The following is a 22078-nucleotide window of genomic DNA, read 5'->3' as shown; positions in this document are numbered from 1 at the left end:
TCTTACAACACTTTTCTCCAAAATGCTTTACCTAAATGAGGAAGGTTTCTGATACCTCATACCATAACACAAATGTAAAAACTTTTGTGTAAAAAAGGCCAATACACCCCTCAATCAATTTTTGGCAAACAATAAGCGTAGGTAATAAATCTCCCTAATTCAAACAACTGACAATGCAAAACCAGAAGCATCTAGATTCTAGACCCATGCTATCATGAATTACGTTCCAGCCCCAGACAAGACCGCCGCTCCTACGGTGCAGCCATTAGTTATACGGAAAAGGTCAGTCCCGGCCTGCAGCGTTGTGGTTTCAGCGAGAGTTTGTTTGCTGACAAAAAGTGCCGTCCAGCTTAGCGTGTTACCCTCCCACAGAACAATAATTCGCGATACATTTTAAAGCATATGCATTGCGTATGTGTATAGGATTACAGATTACTCACTGCTGAAACTGCCGCCGGAGCAAACTTCTGTAGTATCAGGCACGCTGGTGTACCGAGTTCGCCGACATGAGAATGCGACAGTGCCAACCATCCTCGTTATTATGTCAATACATGCCACTATCTAACGAAGTTGCCGGTACATATGCCCCTAATATGCAGCAGTATCATTTTTCCCCATTGGTACCCACCTCTCGTTCTCTCCGTGGACGTGATCCTTGTATAGTATTCGTGCATTGATGAAAGAAATTAGTTAGATGCTCTATGGCCAAGATTCAGTCTGTGTGACATACCTGATCCTGACTAAAACACTCCACGAAGTGGCTGTATGCGAAGTCTCTTCTGAGGTAAAGCTCTTAGCATGTTCTCTCTGTGATGTCCATTCGTACTCCTTCTGAATTATGCGAGGCATTTGTTCGTAAGCTCCTGAGGTTGATGTCTGTCTGTTCTTTCTCTGTGGTGTCCGTACACTATTTCTGAGTTGTCTGTTGGTAAATTCTCTGCGAGGTGTCTCTGTGGTGTGCCGAGACTCACTCTCTGATAAAGTTGTCGGCGGAGGCGGCGCCGCCGCGGAGCGAAGCCAGCTCCTGACGCTCCTCGTCGTCATCAGAGTCGTTACTGAGCAGGCCGCTACTGGCGACACACACAGGGCATCGAGCGACGTGCGGGTAATTCGGACGCATACCGGGCGGGACACACTCAGAGGGACACTACAGGGGACAGGGCACACATCAGGGAGACACTACAGGGGGCACGTGGCACTCAAGAGGGGAAAGGGCACACTGGGGACCGCGCTTTATATGACAATGGCACACTCGGGGTGTGTAGTGTTTTGCAACACTGCAAGGCCGTTAGAAAACACCACAACGGAAGGGCACACTCAGAGGCGGCGGGGAGATGACACAACGACACGTGCTGTAAAACATCGGGTACAGCCGGCTGGGGAAATATCTCATAATTGGGGAGGTGCACATCAGAGGGGGGAGCGCCAGGGGGCGGAGCAGAGGAGGGATAGGAGGTCAGGCATAGCCCAGAGGCGGGGGCATGCGGGTGACAGAGCGGGTGGATAACCACGATCCGGGTAATCAGACTAAGGGACGGTGCTATCGTTAGAGGTTAATGAGCGCGCGGACCACCCTACGATGGTTATGAAGCGACCAGCGCCACTGCGCGATAACCAGAAACTTGTCCGGTGTAAAATAGTCGAGTGAGTGAGATGCTGCGACTTTTTTATGTGTGATTTGTCCAACTAGATAGCATGTGGGTCTCGTGCACTTTTGAAGGCGCAAGACAACATGCGCCTGATGAAAAACGAAAAAAGAGACTTAATCAACCACGGCAATGGTAATGTAACGGCCTCGTAAGGCCTACGCAATACGCGAATTTCACTACATGCTGATACCATTATTGAATTACTTGTAATTTGTATTCAGCCGGTGAGACACACAATAAGTCCAATCCAATTAAGGATCCCTACCAAGCCCGTTACTGTGACGCGGTTGTGTTTGGCCGTGGCACGCTAAGCCCATTCAGCTCCATCAAATATCCAGCGCCGGCCGCCGTGCTCTCGTCTGTGGCTCTGCAGCGCCGGCGGTAACCGGGCGTTGGCGGCCGTTTGGCGCCGGCTAAGGGGCCGTCTGACTGCTGTCCGGAGCGGCGGGGGTAGTGTCGGTGGCTGGGGGACCGCCCCAGTGAGCCCGCCCGGTCACCGAGAGGCACCCACACAGCCGCCAAAGGTCACACGGTCGACATACTATATCTGCTGCCCTCCATCTCCATATGACGGACAGACATGACAAATAAATGGATGGTCTTAGGCATCGCCTAATTCAGCTGAAATAAGTTACAGATTACGTCACAGATTACAGATCAATGTGTTCGTAGTTCGATGTCAATCTGGTTTCAATAGATCGGCCACATTGAGCACTCGAGTGCTGTTTTGGTGCATCAAACCATTATGCATGCTGACAAGTCGCATGCCCTCCTTATGGGACCTATTCGACCCTCCACCACCCTCACTACTAGATAATGGCACTAACTGGACTGGTGACCTCTGACCTTACCCTCCGTCTCCGGGCGACGGGCAGTGTCCCCCTATCCCTCCCCTCACAGACGCCACGGCTGACGGACAGTCCCAGACCGGTCCGGAGCGGTAAGGAGGGCACGGACAGGACACTGCACGGCGGCAACTCGGATCTGCAGGCGCAGTGGAAACTGAGCATCTCCAGTTGTCTTAGACTCGGAGGGACCGGCGAGGAGAGGATGGCCACGAATGGTAGGCGCAAATACATCGGTACTTGTGCCTCACACAACATGGGTACTGGGTAGGTATACAGACGGGCCACGAGGGTATGCCTGCCGTGTACCACAGAGGGAACAACAGGGTACACCAACGCATTTCTACAGGTAGACAAGTACGCCACAATTAGCAACAATGCATGACAGAGAGTGGCGTACGCTATCGGTAGAGCCACTACTACCAAAGCCATATATCCACAACACCAATCTCTGCGGCGTTCCTCAGGGAGCTCAGACCAACAGAAAACTTCTTCTCTGTACAGTACAGGGAAAGGGAAGGGCGCGGAGCACACCACCCACTGACGTTACACACTGACGTCAGATGACGTCCCGTCACTTACGTCAGTTTTCCGGCGTCAACCTCCGACCCGTCTCGGTGCTGGCCCAGCATAGACGGTGTGGAGACGGACTTCTGCATCTTGGAGCGCGGCTCGACAGCCGACCGGCCGTGCTTGCCCTGAGGGGTCACAGGTCATCAGTCAGATCATTGGTCAGGTCAGGGGTCAGGCCACCGGTCAAATTATCGGTCAGGTCACGGGTCAGGTCATCGGTCAGGTGACATCGAGTCACGTCAGCTAGTCTCCGCGCAAATAACGGGTCCAGGTAAGTTCAAGGCCACCGACCCCAGGTCCCCAGCCCCCCCCCCCCCCCTTCGTCAAGACCGGACCCGCACGGGTCGTATCTCCACGGCCACAGCCCGCGTCATCGTGACGTTTCACGGACCGGATGACGGCCCTCCACTCAGCTGTGGCCTAGTAACTCAGCGTCCCGGGCTTCCAGACATTCCCCAGTGTCCGGCGCACATGCTACGGAACACACGTTCCTCTGGCAACCCGTACCCATTCATTCTATTTCTGTGTTCCAGTTGAAGCCCGCCCCGCCAGAACAAACATATCAGACTAAAAGCGCAATGGGGCTCGTCATAATCTCAGTCCGCGTGTCCGCCTAGCAAGGTCACCGTTTCCGAGCCAGGACGCCGCGGTATGTTAGTGTGTCAGTATAAATGTCAGCGTGCCACCGTGTCAGTGTGCCAAAATGACACCGACACGTCCAGGTGATGGTCGGACTAATGAGATAGAGTGACAGTCAGTGTCAATACCGTAAGCGATCCGTGAGTCATCCGCGGGTTCGTGACAGTCCTCCGCGGGTTCGTGACAGTCCTCCGCGGGTTCGTGACAGTCCTCCGCGGGTTCGTGACAGTCCTCCGCGCGTTCGTGACAGTCCTCCGCGGGTTCGTGACAGTCCATTAGCGGTTCATGACAGTTCGTCACGTTGTCTGAGTGTTGGTCAGCAGGTTCGTCAGAGGGAGGGTCTGTGAAGGTCTGCGTGACGGCCTGCCGTATCAGTGGTTCCGTGCAGTCGGCCGTGCTGTCCACCCCGTTCCAGCAGAGGCCACTGACCTGAAGGGGAACGCCGCCCGCCTGTCCGGCCGAGCGGAGCTCATCGGTGCTGACACTGACACCAGAGCCGACACCGGCCGCCAGCCGCAGGTCATCTGAAATGACACAAACCGGTCAGAACACTGACACCGACACTGACACCGGCCGTCAGCCGCAGGTCATCTGAAATGACACAAACGGGTCAACAGACTGACACTGACACTGACCGCCAAGCGCAGGTCATCTGTAATGACACAGAAGGGGTCAGCAGACTGACACTGACACCGAAGCCTACACCGGCCGCCAGCCGCAGGTCATCTGAAATGACACCAACGGGTCAGAAAGATAACGATAGATAACCAAGTCCAGTAATCCCACGGATACACTGACCAACAGACATACAGAAGAAAGATACACAGACACTCGCCGCAGGGGAGAACACGGTCTCGTGACCGAGCATTGACCACGATTTGTCTCCCTAAGCGCCACCGAGTCAGATTAGCTCACAGCGGGGCCACCGGCGGAATACCCTCGAGGCACGGCGTGTCACCGCCGCGAAACGGGCAAAGTAGCTGAATGTGATTACGCACAAACAACTTAATTAGCACTCGGCGAGCGCAGGCTGAAATGGAACTGAAACGAAAAACAGCGCGCAGAGCCGAGTCAGCAGCTGGGGGTCTCTCGTCGAGCTTATAAGAAACAAACCGAGGCAGAGTTGGCAAAAATGTGCACAAATCACCAAAAAGTTACAAAAACGGAACTAACTACCGAGCCCAACGAACAGAGTTGATACTTGATAATGAAATTTCATATCACTAAACACCTAAAACTCGTCAGGGCGAGCGCGCTGTTTGCCGCTGTGTCCCTGCCACCGCTGAGCTCGTCTCACTGACCTTGTTTGCTGGGACTGCGTGTCTGGCCACCGGGACTGGCGTCGTCAGCGTCCGAGTCCAGACTGCTGAGACTGACACTGCCGGAGGAGCGAGGACCGGTCACCGGCGGAACGTACCAGACAGACGGGTCGGCAGCACTCACCTATCCGTGCTTCTATCCTCAGGATGCTGAAATCCTTCTCCTCCCCGCCGCAACCCCCTCCGGGCTGGACAGGCAACTTTATCTCATGCGGGCTGCTCTCTTGGAGCGGCACCGCTGCCCCCGAGGGAGCGCACCCCGTAGCCGGGTGCAGTGAGTGCCTTGGGGCTGGGTGGCCTGTCCTCTGGACGGGCTCAGCCCCGGCGACTCACTAGGGTGCCTGCCCAGACCAATGTCTCCCCCTAATTCCTATCATCCTTCCGGCTCTGCAATGGTCTTGTCGACCGAAAGGGCCTAACCCAACAAAACAAAACAAACAAACAAACAAATCGGCAGCACGATACACACAGGGGTGGGAAACACTTGAACAGACATGAAGGGGACGCAAAAGACGCACGGGTGGGCAACACGAGGGATACAGCGGTGAGGCTCATATGGGTAGGAACGAAACAGGTACAGCTGGAGGTGGCATTGCAAAAAAAAAAACGGAACGGAAAAAACCCGCAACGGTCGTGTCAGACACTGAGGTGGCCAAGGTACAACAGCCCTCATCACACTGCGTGGAAGGTATTCTTTTTTTCGATAAAATTGATAATGACTCGAAGACTATGTGTTATTCTCAGTTTTGTCGGAAAAAGAATACCTACGACGCAGTGAGACGAAGACTGCACGGGGATTGACACGAGCCACGCGCCGGCCATGTCACACTGGCTTACAGACGAGCGTACCATCGTGCATTGCCGGGGCTGCAGGGCTGGCCAGGACAGCACGGACCGGGAGGCGAGGCGGCGATATGTCATACTGGAAACTCGGGAGCGGACGTGTTTGCATCTCCTTCTAGGTACCACTCTACACGCATTTCGGCGCTCGGGGAACTGCGTTTACCCATACATAAGCGATAAGCCCCTATCGAGCATGTAAACACCTACTCCATCCCACGGGACCATACTCCGTATAATCCATTATACACGGTCAAAGCCAGCCAGGCCTAGATGCCATCTCGAGACATTCCCTGACATTAGCGGCATTTCACTCCCAGCCATTTTATCCCCGCAGCAGCTACTGGAAATTTTCATTAGGACGCCGTGCCCACGCACATCGTGAGACCCTATGACTTAAAACTCATCATATACTCGGAGCGCACAGGCTCCTCAGAAATTCACACCATTGGAGCTTCAGGCTCTTCGGACACGTCCTGCGTGGGACCGAACGACCGATCGACCTTCACGAGCCGAGGAAACGCGGGAGCCGCTACCTGACCACGGTCAATGAGCACCCTGAACGGGCCAAATGTCAGCGACATTAGCCGCTGATCCAGTCTGTGCTCGCCTGCTCCATCAGAGGGTACGGGGTAGACGGGGCCGGTGTGTGACGCTCTTTAACGGAAATAGCCATCATCGAGGGACATAAAGGCAAAAATGGAGGCTCGTCTTTAGCGCGTCAGGATCCCTTATGTAGATAAGTTTGTGTTTTACATCATCGTGAAGCTTCAAAGACCTATTTTTATGTCGCTGTTGAATCACCATAATACTGGGTAGTCCATCAAACCACGCTATTCTCGGAAGCCTTGGGCGTTGTTAAGTTAACTCAGAAACCACCGCATATCTTGTGGGATATACCTCCTCTTCCCAGAATCTCCCTCGGTGTGAACTGCTCTTTAGTCACGCTGCGAATCCAGCCACTCCAGGTATCCGAGATCCACCCGGGCCTGTGAACCTCCCTCTCCAGCTCTCTCGGGCCCCGTCTGTGACGGGTCGGCCGGCCGGTCGTCACTCGTCAGCCACTCGCCGGTCTCGGCGCGTGCCGCTCAGATAGGTACCGCCGCTGAGCCGAGGACTCATCAGTCAGCCGGGCCCGCCCGCTGCAGAAAGGATGGCCTCGTGGGCCGCCGTATCGTAACCCGCTCAGACCGGCTGCGAACCCTGAGCGAGACGTCAGGGCTCACTGCCGCCGGCTGCAGGAAAACTCGCCATTCGGATCACTACTCTGTGGCAGCACAGGCTCCAACAAAACATCCTAATCCCAGTGTGAGAAGCCTCCGTTATTCACCTACCCGCCTTTCTTGAGTCCTTTAATACCCGCAGCTTACATTCATTTCTAATCAAGGTCAGGCTCGTTCTGTACCTTTTTGTACTATCCCTGGCCTAACAGCACGCCCCCACCGCCAAACCCCCGCTACCAGAGCAGTTCCCCTGACCACCGGAGGCGGCAGAAGCGGGGTTTCTATAGCGGAGACGCCCACCCACCGTCCTTCCGTAGCAGAAGCAGCATTCAGCTGCTTAGGGGCTGATTATAATCACTGGCCTAGTGGCACGGTGCGGGCCTCGGGACGGACAGAATGACTGGACGTGGATCTCTGCACGGCATCGACCCGGTACCGGCGCCCGGCAATGACCTAGTCCCGGTGTGGGAGGCGGCCCAGCTAATCCGCGGCGGCACACCGAAAACCAATGACCCTCGCCGTCTGCTAATCTGGGCGGTAATCAGCCGCCGCGCAGCAGCAGGTGTTCCTCATTGTCGAGCGGTACAGTGCTTCTCCTGACTAGCAGGTGGATACATCAAGGGATCTAACTGTGCTGAATTCGATCCTTTTGTTTACTCAGGTGCTCGTCGACCCGTGACCACTTGCAGCTGCGCGTGTCATGAACTGGCCATGCATCCAACAATCGACAAAATCACATCGCATGGTTTTTGTACCCCATCCTACCACAAATAACCTCAGAACGCACAACCTACCACCACAGCGCGACTCGGTCTATCCAGCTTACACCCGGCGTGCGACCACTATCATCCCACAGTATGTATCCCTGGGCGAGACGTGCATCACACATACGCGGGTCATCGGGACACCCCTGACACAGCCGTGTGTAACATCAAACTGATAAACTCAACTCCATCAGCTGTGTGTGACATCACATTTGTGACGTCCCCGCCCACCACGCCACCCCTCACCTGCTACGGAGACCGCCGTCGCCGCCGTCCCGTCCCGACCAGCTCTTCCTGCGGTCATCGCCGGGCAGTGCGGACAGGTGCTGAGCCGTGTCTGAGACAGAGAGGTCAGATCAGGGTCAGGGTCACAGCAGTGGGCGGAGGGAGGGAGGTGAGAGAGAGAGGGAGGGACAGGGAGGCGCATTAGAGATAACACAGCGCGTCAGACTGAAGACGTACAACGCACACTGTTTTAGAGAGCACTCACAGAGCGAAAGCTCCGGTCGTGTTGTTTACGTCGAACGCGCGAAAACGGTGTTTACTGGAGAGTGCGGAACATACGTCCCGATCGCAGACGCCGAAGAAAAAATAGTCGGCGGCACAACAATCAGAACAAGGCATAGCAAAGGCGGAGTTCCGTGCCAGCTCACTGTTGTGGGTATAAATACATGCAGAACATAATGAAAGTTCGAATGGCTTCATTTCATTTATTTTTTTTTTCATCACGAAGAGACATTTTGTGACTTATGGTCACACTGACAACACTACCATCAAGAAGTTTTCCATGTTAACCTAATGTCCAGCCCTAAGATTGAGTTCACCAGGCGGAGCAGTTTTCCCCCATCGATCACGGTTTTGATGGGGCCGAGGTCCATCATCCACCCGAGTCCATCGACGAGCCGTTATCGACTTACAATGACCGGCACGGGCTCCATTTACCCCGTGTCCCCCGGCGGTCACACCATAATGGGGCCCGGCGCCACCCACCACCGGCCATTTCGGAGTAAACACAGGACCGGCGGCTGAACTCCACGACCCCGAGGCAATTATTTCTGCAACGAACTGTATCGAAATGAATCCACAAATCTGTATACACAAAGCTGACTGGACAGACAATTGAAAGAGTTGGTATAATCCGATTAGTTTGATGGTTTTTAAGGTTCAAAATTTAGCCTTTCAATACATTTCCTACTATTTCAGAATACGGGTGAGGAACAAAAACAATCACATAGATGGCCCAGATATACTTTGATCAAAACAGACCACGTCTAACCAGATCAGACCAATCCCAACCAGCTGGCACCAGGCCCAGCCCGAGCACCGATTCCGTTCTGCTGCACCCCGTAACCTTCATGTCCCAGCTCCGCGGTCTGCCCGCCTCCCGGGCTGAGCTCGATGGGTGGGTCCGGCCGGCCGCGGCTGGTCCTGTCACGTGCCCCCCCCCCCCCCCGGCCGTCAGGTGGCCGCCGCCGGGCAGGGGGCAAGGGGGGGGGGCAGGTGACGCAGTGCCTTCATAAGGCCGCGCCTGGGTAAACTCGCCGTCGGCGCCGCGGCGTGGCCGGGCAGGGCCAGCCACCGTATACCGCGGACTGCCTGCGCCGCGCCTGTTCCCGGTTCCGGGCCCGCCGGCCATGGTACGCAATGACCGACTTGGCTGCTGGGTGGGAAAACTTCCACAGATGCAAAGCGACCGGGGACCGAATATGAATATGGGTGAGAGAATTTACGCAGACGCTGACCGACCAGCACACTGAATATGAACGAGGATGAAAATGAACGGGACCTATTGTTAATTCGAAAATCATGGCGAGGTGCTAAATGAAAGGACAGGTCTGCTTTACTCACAGAAGAACAAACAAATATTCAGCAGCCAGTGAACATTTTTAGTTTTCTTCTGATCCATGTTTTTGGAGCAGGAAATCAAACGGACTCTCAGAGCCCTCATACCAATAGTAGCAGCAGAATGAACACGTAAAAACCCGTGCGAAAGCCGACTGATACCTCTTCTTCTCGCGGTTTCCTGTTGAGCCTTTGCGGCAGCGGAGCGACCACAATAGGAGCGAAATCGACCGACTTCTCAAGCCGAGGCGACCGGCAGGGTCCTTCTGTTCCCTGAGGACGTCGCTGAAAGACTACCGAGATCAGACTGCTCAGAGAGCCGCCACAAAGAGCCGCGGCCATCCTGTGCCCTCCGAGAGGCGGCTCCGCAATCAGGACAGCTCGTCACATTCAGTTCGTACCGACCGCATCTATTCGCAGTCGGCTCTCGGGCCAGGAGAGACCAACTTTTCCAATGGAGCGGGATGACTGTAATGGTGGATACGAGTACGCCGCGGGACAAGTGCTCTTGAAACGAATGGACTCAGTCACTCACGCAACAAACATCAATGCAGCGTCTTCAGCTAATGTGAAATACGCTGAGCCGAAACATCCCCAGCTCGGATGCGCTCAAACACAATGCGCCGAACACTGAACAGTGATGGACAAATAGTGAATAGCGCATATAAAAAACCATCATTAAAAGAAACCTGCGCACGGACTTTTGGGTGAATTCATTTGCAGCTTTATGCGAGTAACAGTAAAGTCAGTATCAAATAATTCCTACGAATGCATTGGTAATCAAGCAAAAAGACGTCCAAAAAGAAGCTAACAAAAAGGCAGGTGAAATTCTGTTGACAACGAAAGACGGCTGCAGATGACCTTTGCTCCGGTGGCAAGGATTTACCCATCAAAACGTAGCCGTTCTCGTAGTAGTGAGTATCACATGAGTGGCAAGGATTTAAAACGCAGGCAATACAATTGAGAAAGCCAGTAAACGACCTCAGGAACTTGGCCTGCCCGATATCCCAAGTAAGGTAATCTGGGCTCATTAATGGCCCGTCCTGGCATCTGCTAATAGTGTTGGAGCGACAGATCATACGATCGAATACATCTCACCACCAAGAGATTATCAGGGATTTGATATTCATCCCATCTTCATCAGATATTGAATACAACATAAGGCAAATGTTGCAATGACATGTTTAGTTGATGAATAATTTTGCTTTACCTTTCAAACGCCACTCACCACTTGGGAGTGAGTAAAGGGAATCCAGGGAACAAGTAAGAAAGGGGGTGGCTGGAGTATTTGATTCTAAAGCTGAAATTAAAAAAAAACTATCAACGCTTGGAGAGAACCGACACCGAATTAAATGAGCGAAACTTCTCATCAGCCTCAAGCAGCCACAAATAACGCCCCTGCACCGTTTTCCAGAACCGTCCGCAGTAATTTTAATTCCATCCTGCTATGACTGCGGCCCGCTATGACACGGCGCGGCGCTGTTGGAGCAGCGGAGGACCGCGTTGGGGAGGACCGGCCGGCTGCGTCACGGGCCCCAGCCCGGCCCCTGCTCTGCTCTCCTGCGGCGCCGACCGGGCCGTCCTATTGACCGGCGGTGCAGGGCGATGCGGCCCATGTGCCCGCCGCCGCCGCCACCGCTGCTCTCTCACGTGACCCTACGGCCGCGGCCGGGGCTCAGTTCGAGACGTGCCCGGCCGGCGGGCGGCCGTCAGAGCCAGCCCCCGGATCAAACGGCGGCACACACGGAGACACGGTGCGCCCGCCCGGCCGGCCGGCCAAACTTCATTAGCCAATATGTGGTCGGGACATGTCCCACATGGCTGGCGCGCTATCGAGCCGCGGCGCCGGCTAACTTTGGCCGGCCGCATCCCCACACCACCGAGACAGTACTGAGAGTGGCCGATTGGAGTTGGCGAGAGGGAGCCGAGGCGGAGAGCAGAGAGAGAGAGAGGGGGAGAGGAGACTCCAGGTAACGCCGGCGACTGGGGTAGAGCGGTTACTGTGCAGAGATCTCCAGAACAAAGACACCAGGAGAGGCTCTGAGGACTGACGGTGACTCACGGGATATGACATGGACGGTAACCGAATGAAACGCAGCAACACAAGGCGGAAACAGCATCTGCGAATCCCGGTCATTTCTGAATACCGTCGCAGTTTTAAGGTAGGAATGCCAAGCATCAGACGACGCCAGCTTCTTCAAAGGGCTCATTTTACTAGCATTCCAGTCAGGAAGCATTATTCATGCGAGAGGTTAAAGTAACGAGCCTTATGTTGCAAGGCCATCATAGCAATAAAATGAGAGGTCGACAACTTATGTTTCGGCACCAGAAATAACGCAGTGATTGCCGAGGACTGAATAGGCCCAATGAAAGCTGTCATTCACAATAAATGCCCGGAAATGTCAAAACTGTCGCTGTGTTCCCCTTCAGTACTGAAAATGGGTTAGGTGCGATTCTTATCCGATGGAAGCAGAGAATGCGTGCCTATGCATTTCCAGCACTGGCAGATCCAGGGGGGGGGGGGCATTTGCCCGCAACGCCCGAAATCGACGAAAATTTGCGGTTTTTTTCAAGAATAAAAAGAACACTAAACAACTTTTATTCGGAAAGTTTGTTTTAAACTGCACAGCAGTGCGAAAGGAACCGAAACCCAGTAAGTTTTGGGAATTTGGAGATTTTTTGGGGGTACGCCCCCCGCCTCCCGCAGCGTCCAAGATTGCCTTTCTGGATCCGCCAGTGACTTCCAGCGTTGCTCAGGTATTACGAAATTATCGCCGCTGAGTCCTCGGCGTCTCAACCAGTTGATGTCAACGCAATGTTTAATCAAGCTCTGAGCCGCTCAGCATCGACAGCCGCCATCAGCCCATACACCCACCGGTCCCTCCCTGCCATCACTGTCAGACCCAACCTTCACACGTCAGCGACGTCAAGCTGACGCTGACGGCCGTCACAGACATTCCCGCTCACCACAATACCCCGCTGGACAGAGGAAGCCCACACACACAACCATCCGACCACCCACCACTCTAAGCATGTCATATCCACGAAACACACATGACGTCATATGTGACATCCACACCGGTCGCTAGCACGTCATGCAGTCGGCAGCACGAGTGGAGTGTGTGCGACTCCAGGCGGCCGCGGTCTTTTCGGTACGACTCCGCACGCAGGGTACTATGTCATCAGCAGACTGCAGAGCGTGTGTAGAGCGTCACGGAGTGGGGTGCGCTCTGACTCACCGTGTGCGGTGACCTGTATGGAGGGCAGTGTGTCCGTGGGGTCCTCGTCCGACTCCTGGTTCAGCGACGGACACGACGAACTGAGTCGGGTGTAGCGCCGGTGGACCACCTGTCGACAGGGGATCCGTCAATGACTAGAGAAACACGCAGCGACTAGACACGCGGGCAGCGGCCTTGCGTACTAATTAACAGATTGCCAGCGCAAAGATAGACGTACTGAGACGCGGATATCTGCTGAAGGTGCGGGCGCATCGAAAACTGCACAGCCGCGAAACACGAACGAGGCAAAAACATATAAATGATTCGTTCCACAATGTCAACTCTATCCGGACACGCAAGACGGCAGGGACATCCAAATAACATCCAGCATGCACGCAACTGCATAGCTACACAGACACAGCAGAAATGCAGCGGTTCTGTGGGCCTGTGTCAATATGGCGGCAAAACTGAACAAATAGCGCTTATAGGTGTAGAAAATGTTCGCAGATTGCTGAAAACGCGGATTAGTTGATAAGACCATACTGTTATTTCAAAATGTAAATGTTTGAGGATAAATAAAGGAAACGTGTTATCAAATACGTCGTCACAAGTCACGGAAACTGAACTGAGTAGTTTCAATGATTCTAGCAAGGCCAGACCGACGGCGAGAACGGACATGCAGGATACTGTCATACGCCATGGGCGTTGCAGCTTGTTTTGCTAGTTGATAATAGGTTATATCAACAAAGCAAATTTCATGTTTGATGTTTTCTAGACGGAAACGCATTAATAAAAATTTGGAGCATTTTTTAAATTTTTCAATATCCAGGAAAGGTCAGGTCAAAATAAAGCAGCTTAAGACATTGCCTTCTACGAAAAGCACTTGAAAACCTGTCAAGTAGCCTTTCTAATTGATCATACGTTAGCCAAACACACAAAAATTGAAATAAATTAAGCTACAATAAAACAAAATAAAGTAACATGAAATGAAATAAAATAAAATAAAATAAAATAAAATAAAATAAAATAAAACAAAAAAAAATTAAAAAGAAAAGAAAAGCACCTACGAACACACAACAATTATCCATTCGGCACGCACTCATTCAGACCAGAGCTTACATCCAGCCAGGACGGGACGTGCATGGGAGCGCATACCAAAGGCTTCGAGCAACGGCAAACATACAACGGCTGGCGGAAAACAAACGAGTTCCGAGCAACAGCGGTTGCTAGGCGGACGCAGGCAGCGGACACGCGCGGGAGCGGGCGTCAGGGGAGTGGCAGCGGACACACGAGAGCACGCGTCTGTCTAGCAGAGCGGCAGCGCGCGGCACGCGAGTCGGTCATTCAGGTGGGCCAGCGCTGTCCTTGAGGCGCTGATCAGTCGGGTGAGTGCGTGCGCTGGACGCGGACTCCAGCCAGCGGCCGAGGCGCGTCGGAGGGTCTACACAGCGACTGCAGGCGGCAGCGGGCGGCCCCGTGTCCAGCTCGGGTGCAGGGACACACAGCCAGTCAGCAGCGAGCGGAACGACACCAAACAGACGGCATGCTACAGTCGCGCGGCGCAGCAGCAGTTCAGATCTCGCCGGCTCGGCGGCCTACCAGCGCGTTGCTGCTGTCGCGCGCCGCTGTGGATGTCACGGACTTCCAGAGCAGCACGTGGCACAGCAGTTTGACGCGTTTCCAGGGGCTGCGGCGGGCTCCGTTGACTGACAGCGGCGGCGGTGTGCGCAGTTTGGGCGGAGTCGGCGGCGAGGGCGGCGGCAGCTCGGGCGGCTGCTTGGAGCGCGGACTGAGCAGCAGCTGTGGCGGCGGCCCGCCGGTGGGCGCCGGCAGCGACAGAGGCACGGCCGTGCCGCTCCGCCACCGCTCCTGCATGGCGGGCTCCTCAGACGGGCGGCGGAGCTCAGCGGGACGCTGCGGAGCGCTCTACCGCCGGGACGGAGCGGCGGCGGCCGGCCGGCGGCGGCAGCTGCCCATCGGTGGCCACACTGTGGGGCAGACGGGCTCAGGTGGACGCCGCCGGCCGCCGAAATTCGCCCTACTTACACCCGTCAGATCACTGTGGGGTCAGGCAGGCACTGCTGTAACCACTGCAGACTGTGATATAACAGCACCCATTAGGAAAGGAATGTCTTATGCAGCTACATAGTTGGTCCACAACTAAAGCAGGTCAGCGGTAGCTGTCATCGTTTGAACAAACATGTCAAAAGGCGTAATCCCTCTTGTTCGTAATACAATATGGTAGGTGTTAATTCAAGCTTTCGTTGCGCTGGCATCAAGACATGAGAACAACAGTCAAGACGACCCAGCTGTGCTATGCAGTTTAGCATGCTATCATCCGTTTGACACCAGAGCCACCTATTGAGCGCAGGAGTAACTATGCGAGGAGCGGCGCTTCACAGTAAGCTATGCGGCACAGTATCACTGCAGGCGCTGACATTCAGTGCCATCTAGTGGCGAATGTATAACTTCTCGAACGTTGCCGGCGACTACCATTGGATGGTTGTCTTAGCAAGCAACGTCTGTTGGAATTAAACTAAACATACGCGAGTGGGCATGAGTGCATTGTCGGGTGCAATCCCGATTCGTATTTGCACACAAGTTTCGTATTTGGGCGCCAGTTTACTGCCAGAAGCCAAACAAGCCGTCAGAACCTCTGGATCTTCTCACTTTATTGGTCTCCAGTTCTTAAAACCAGTCTGATCTAATGATTCATACTATTTCTCAGCAGACCAAGCTTGGCTGATCTTTTTTATTTCAGAAACATCGGTACAAACGCATTAGAGCGACACGCATGGTCATTGGTCAGCCTGCAGCCACACAAATAGCCATGGGAAAAAGTTGATGTAAATAAAATCACTAGGGGATGTTATTTGTCGGATTAATGGGGCACACTGGCCGCCTGCCCTTACGGAGACAGTTGTCTTCACAGTAAACTCGGTTGCGTGATTTTCAACGTTTGCGGGGCGTGTGGGAAGCCTCCGTTCAGTACCCGCAGTACGATAAGGTCAGGTGAAATTGATCCAGCGCGTCGGTCATATCACCGACATCAGTTCCATCAGTGACGGCGGACACATCCCGGTCAGCTGCGAGTGATGTCACACGTCTGATGTTACCCATCATCGAAAGGTATTCAAAGCAGCGCCAAGGGCTCCAGTCTACTGTATGTACACAACTCTGGGAGGAGTAGTCTCGGCAGGTCGGATCACCTCATAATAGAACAATCCACCACTGAATTGAGTTCACTTCGGAATCGAGCAGTTCAAATCTAAATTGGGCTTTGGACCTAACGGGCTCTGGAGCGACCCTGTTTGTGCCGACCGCAGGGCCATCCAATTCGGTCGGCGCGCCCGCAGATGTATAATTGGACGACACAGTAGGCCTGGCGTTAAATGGCCAAACCGCCCCCGACACCAACATCATTATTACCCCGGCTTACGTCTCCACGGCGACTGCTGAGCTCCCAGTGAACACACCGGTCCCATAAATACACGGTCATAGAGCTACATGGAATAACATTACAGCAGGTTCTGTTGGTCAGAGCCTTCAGTCATTCTTTTTCGATACTGATATTGTTTATTGGGATTTTGATGCGGTTCGCCAGCGGTATTATGTACCCATAAAATACTGATGAATGTATTCTAATAGTTACTTTACGCAATGTATCGGCAACAGTAGATAGCAATTTAATCCAGCCCTAATGCGTTTCAAACAGAATCCGGGTGCCCCAGGCGCAGCGGTTCCGGCAAAGGTCTCCGCTAAGCATTCCCTTGTCAAAGGGCAATCAGCTTACTGGGAACGGACGTGTTTGTATGTCTGTGTGGATGTGCTTACAGCCAGGATCGAATGGCAGATAAAAGGCAATGCTCGAGTTAGTTTCGCTAAACAAACTTAAGAGCATCGTCCGACCAGAGATGCAACAACGAACCCAATACTAATTATTTCCGTAAATTCACTCATATTACTTGCGGCCATATTTCACCATGCTTCATAATTCCCAAAGGAAAAAGATCATTTCCAATTATCCAAATTTCCTGACGGTTGTAAACGAAGGGAGACTGAAACACGATCATGAGTTTTTTCGCTTACGTAAGTAATCGGACCAACTATTAACTAAGAACTATTTTCGAACAAGTCAGTTTTTTATGAAAATGTAACGATAATGCAAACATATGAGAGGTCATATGACCTTTCAAAGCAGGCACTCTCCACAAAAAGAGCACATTAGTCCCACTCACACCTCCCACACACGCTCGACACTCGCACGACCTGTAATTTGACCCCCCAGTGACCTGCACCAAGGCCGCTTAGGTAATTGCAGGCCCCAATCGAAAAGTACTACGGGACTCCTGCAAACTGCCGGGAAATTGGAACGAATCCCAAGGGGTCCAAACAGCGCCGCTATCTCACCAATGTTACTTTCAATTGCACGGCCGGTGAAATAGCTGTACACATACGTTTAGACGCACACTACAAAGCTAACCATGCAGCATTAGCTTCTCATTCACCTCGTTCTGAATACCTGCTGACAAGACCTATGTAGTAACTAAGTTGTATAAATTAACTCCAGCTTCAAAAAGTACGGCTACACGATGTAAAATATCGCTGATGTGGGGAATGACAGCCACTTTGTGATTGCAATGGGCGCGGTAGTGACCTTTACACTAATGATTGGTGAAGCAACAATTTAAAAACTAAAAATAACACAGACCGCAGCGGTGGCGCCCAGGTCACGCCACTAAAATATCTGAAGCTAATACACGTTGGTTGACCGGCAATGCAAACAGCATGGCATAACATTATGAAAGTGCATTTATAGTATTGCAGACTGGTGGCATCACCCACACATCATACCCCGTATCATGAAATCACTCCCTAGTGAAAAGCCATCCAGTTTCATATTAGATTTATATCAACATACCCTAGCTGCGTGATCAATAGGTAAAAAAACAGTCACCGTATTGGTCAACACGGACGCATCACCTCTGCTACCGTTCGGCAGAGCCGCCGTCCAGCCGGCGAGTCCGGCGCACCCCGCAGTCAATCTCACATGAAAGTCGGCCGACTGCCGGCAGCCGCAATCGCTGGCCGGCCCGATGACGCGCCTGGAGTGGGTGCAAACAGCGCCGAAATTGGAGTTCAGCCACGCGCCGCCCGGCTGATGAGCCCGGCCTCGAGTGGCGCCCGGCCCACGAATGGTTTGACCGACGGTTGATGTCGGATTCACGAATGGACTGTCCCGGGCGATGAAGGACCGTTGAGGCAGTGACGTACTAGCACGGTCGTCGTCCCAGAGACTCGCGTCTCGGCGAGCCGGGCGATGGCCAGCGATCATCGCCAGGGATCGACGGCCGCAGAGCGCCACTCGGGCGTCCATTCCGTGGTGAGACACTGCTCGTCTGGTCACTCTGAATAGCGCTTCGACCAGACCCCCGGCAGGACCGCTGCGCCGACGGCAGGGCGGGACGACAGAGTGTATCGCCCGCGGTCCGCCGGCTCCGGGCAGCCGGAGCACCGTCAGAGGAGGGGATGTTTGGTTGGGAGCGGCCGGTGGCGGCCAAGTTTACCATCGCGCCGGCCGGCAGGGGACAGACCCCGGAGCTCGGCTGCAGGGCGGGTCCGATCCGGTCCGGCTCAGCGGCGAGCCCGCCGTGAGGTGCCCGATCAGAGACTGGTGCAAGGCCAACATCGCACCAGGGCTTTGCGTCAGCACAGCGCGTTACAAACAGCACGGCACCGGCCGACCCAGCCCGCATCCCACCGGGGAGCCTCCCCGAGTCCCGACCCCGACCCAGATCCCCGCCCCGGGGAACACCCCTGCGTCAGCGCGTGCTCCGTCACCCCTACAATCCATCCCCTGGCAACGAGCGATACGCGGCCCGGCCGGCGCGCGAGCCATCTGCGAAATGGGCCACTTCTCGCACCGATAAACGTCGACCTGTGAAGCGACGCTTGTTAGGAATAGCGCTCCACCGCGTCCACGATGTGCTGTGACTAACGCCGGCAGCGAGCGGGGCGTCATCACACCGCCGGCGGCCGTCTGACATTCTGCTCCGCAAACACTGTCAGAACTCGGCCAAAACAATGGGTGGAAATAGCCGCGCGCCGAGTGAAAATAGCCACCTGTCTTCGCAGTGCGACCGCCGTTAAACGAGATACGACTGATGCAACGTTCAACAACACCGCCACGGGAGATTGTGAGGTGATACTATGCACACAACTGGTGAGATGCGTCATGACAGATGGCAAGGCCCTGAGTGAGCAGTGAAAACAAAGAGAGGATGCAGCTCGATAGATCATTTTACATATATGAACATCACACGTTCACGTTTTAACATTTTATCCCGCAAAACTTTTACATACCTTTGGCCCAGAATTCGGATCCACCATCATACATAACTACTCACCCAGCCCTTCCGGTGCCCTGCTGGCCAGCTTATGGTCACACCCCACCCCCTTCCCAGCCCCCTTCCGGGTTTGGTGGCGACTGATCTACCGGGTCTGCCGCTGAAGCGCAGGTTTACACCGCGCCCGCCCGGCTCGGCCAAACAGCTGATTCTCCGGCGAGTGAGCCGCCAACAGGAAGGGTCGACACGGCCCGGCCGGTGCGAAGGACGGGTGGCGACGCTGACCTTTCGGCAGCGCGATGCGGAACGATATGGTGGGACTGGCCCGGTGAAAACACCGGTCGAGGGAGGGTTTATACCGGCAGTGGACACTGGTATGCCGGGCGAGAGCAATACTGCAGCTGGTAGGGGTGACAGAACGCAGCTGGATGGTGCTAATGGTCGAGTACGTCAGAAACTATGAAAAACGCAACCGACTTACGGGGGACGGTACCAAAATATTGGGCTTAATTGAAGTGTCACAGCGATGGGTTAGTGATTGATCAATTTACCAAGTAACATAAGATCACGATATAGAAACGCTACGTGACCGACCTGGCCTCGGGTGAGTCTTGGGAAAATTCCGAGATAACATGCCAATAGTAACATCGATTGGTGATATAAAGTGGAAGACAGTTCTACCTAGCCAATAATGATGAGCTGTGAGTAGCATAACATGACACCAACATCGCTGATTGATCACTGCTGCAATCAGCGGCGATCCGTACGTACGGGGCACGTTTCCGTACAGATACGTGCTGAGTTCCAGGCGGTAATCACCGACGGCCGCTAACTTGAAATAATGCGATTCTACTACCAGCTCGGCCGCAGTGCCGGATGAAATTATCCCCACTGAGACGACCAAACTAGCTTGCTCTAGTGACGGCAGAAGCAAGAGAAAAGCGCAGGCGACCAAAGGGGGAATGTTACGAGTGGTAAAGTACTGAATGACACTGCTGCTCGAAAGTCTCCATTCACATAAAAACTTGCATGGAAACGCAAGAGAGTGAAGACGGGCGTAGCCAGGTCGGGCGATATGCTGAGCCCCAAATGCGCGGTATACGTGTATACAGCCAACGACACAAACGCCATAAGGACCCGCCGTGGGTCGCCGGTATGACAGGTAGGTCACGGCGGAGTGTCATGTATTGGCTCCCGGCGTTCGGTCGGCGCCGTGCCCCTCACTGACCTCTGTGCCCACCCGGCACACCCGGCACAGAAGGGCGCCGCAGTAGCTCATCGGCACCGGCAGCGGGCACTGAATTATTTGGGCCAATTTGTGGCGCGGCACGCCCGTACCGTGGCGCACCTCCCGCGGGGTGCATCGGAGATCGGCACACAGTGGCGGAAAACAGCACCGAGACCATTTACAGCCGTGTCGCCGCTCCTCGATATCGAAAATGTACGACACAAATACACTAAAATACACTTCTAGTTCTGAGAACGTTCTGAATTTAGCATACCCATAAATTTCAGACACAAGGACAAGTACTAGCACAGTCATATGCTTGCTCTGTTTCGCACCAAAAGGAACGAGTTTTAATTGTTAATTATGGCTGATTAAGCAAGCCAGCGACGTAAACTGATGAATGTGTCTGAGCTTTAGCAATTGGACTTGAAGAGCCTTAAGTTTAATAAACTTATATCAATTAGCGCCAAACAGCTCAAGGCGGGATAGTTAGTATCCCATCATGCATGAAATGAGCCTGATGAAGTAGGAACTATAACGGGACCACCATACACGATCGTTATCCGGACACCTCACTAATATACTAAGACTTCGAGCTGATGAGGATCAGGCAGACATTGGGATGATTGGAGAACAACCAACCCACGAGTAGCTGTTATATGTTGGGAGGCAGACACAGGACAGGGACATGATCAACGTGGCTGCGGCAGACAGACCGAAACGAGCAGTGCATAAGTCTGGTCATATTCTATCTTCTATGGGACAGTGTGCCATCGGTTAACTTTAAATAAGTCCGGGGAGACGATATTGCACTGGCGGATCCAGGGGGGGGCATTTAGGGCCATGGCCCCCCCCAAAGGCCTAAAGTGGCCTGTTTGGCCCCCCCCAAAACGTCAGAAAAATTGCTAAGAAAATACACCTTGATGGAGGTTTTTAGCCACTTGGTGAAGAAAAGCTTTCCACAGCATAATATGGAGGCAATATGGTAGCAGTGAGGGTCAGTCAAAAGTTGCGCGAGCGGAGTTGCCACCTTCAAAAAAAGACTGGTTGGCACGTGTTTATGGCGCGGCAGCTGGTAGTTGGCGTCTGTTGGCGGTGTTTCGCGTGGTGTGGCATCACTGGCGGATCCAGGGGGGGGGGGGGCACGGGAGCCTGAGGTGCCCCTGACAGCAGGCCCGTGGTGCCCCTGGACCCTGGCAGGCCTGTGGTGCCTCTGGCGGGCCTAGGGTGCCCCTGCTAGGCTGCTGATGCCCCTGGGACCTGACAGGACTGTGATGCCCCTGACAAGCCTAAAGTGCCCCCAACAGACCCGTGATGCCCCCGACAGGCCCAAGGTGCCCCTGCGTGATGCCGTGATGCCTGCGAGGCCGGTGGTGCCCCTGCGAGGCCGGTGGGGCCTCTGACAGGCCCATGGTGCCCCTGCGAGGCCGGTGGTGTCCCTGCTAGACCGGTGGTGCCCCTGGCAGGCCTGTGATACCCCTGCTAGGCCGCTGGTGCCCCTGGGCCCTGACAGGACTATGGTGCCCCTGACAGGCCCAAGGTGCCCCTGCAAGGCCGGTGGTGCCCCTGTAAGGCCTATGGTACCCCTGCT

General features: G+C 54.1%; 1 protein-coding gene across 4 annotated transcripts in view; it reads right to left on the bottom strand.

Annotated features, from left to right (window-relative positions):
• LOC122364635 (rho guanine nucleotide exchange factor 18-like) overlaps nt 1-22078 on the bottom strand; it is a 67583-nt gene that overhangs the window by 32333 nt on the left and 13172 nt on the right. Inside the window, exons 3-9 of one of the 4 annotated variants that reach the window (XM_043335210.1) lie at nt 14512-14900; nt 12934-13042; nt 8099-8189; nt 5008-5084; nt 4136-4230; nt 3077-3192; nt 972-1070 (exon numbers count right to left, since the gene is read on the bottom strand). In XM_043335210.1, the coding sequence (XP_043191145.1) occupies nt 972-1070; nt 3077-3192; nt 4136-4230; nt 5008-5084; nt 8099-8189; nt 12934-13042; nt 14512-14787 (863 nt within the window). In that variant the 5' untranslated portion in view covers nt 14788-14900. The remainder of the gene's footprint in view (nt 1-971; nt 1071-3076; nt 3193-4135; nt 4231-5007; nt 5085-8098; nt 8190-12933; nt 13043-14511; nt 14901-22078) is intronic. The other 3 variants (XM_043335211.1, XM_043335212.1, XM_043335213.1) reach the window with 3 other exon arrangements.

This window comes from Amphibalanus amphitrite, unplaced genomic scaffold, assembly GCF_019059575.1.
Source record: "Amphibalanus amphitrite isolate SeventyFive unplaced genomic scaffold, NRLGWU_Aamphi_draft 000688F_arrow, whole genome shotgun sequence".
Classification (NCBI taxonomy): domain Eukaryota; kingdom Metazoa; phylum Arthropoda; class Thecostraca; order Balanomorpha; family Balanidae; genus Amphibalanus; species Amphibalanus amphitrite.
Note: the sequence above shows the minus strand (reverse complement) of the source record. Positions and strands in the feature narration are given on the sequence as shown.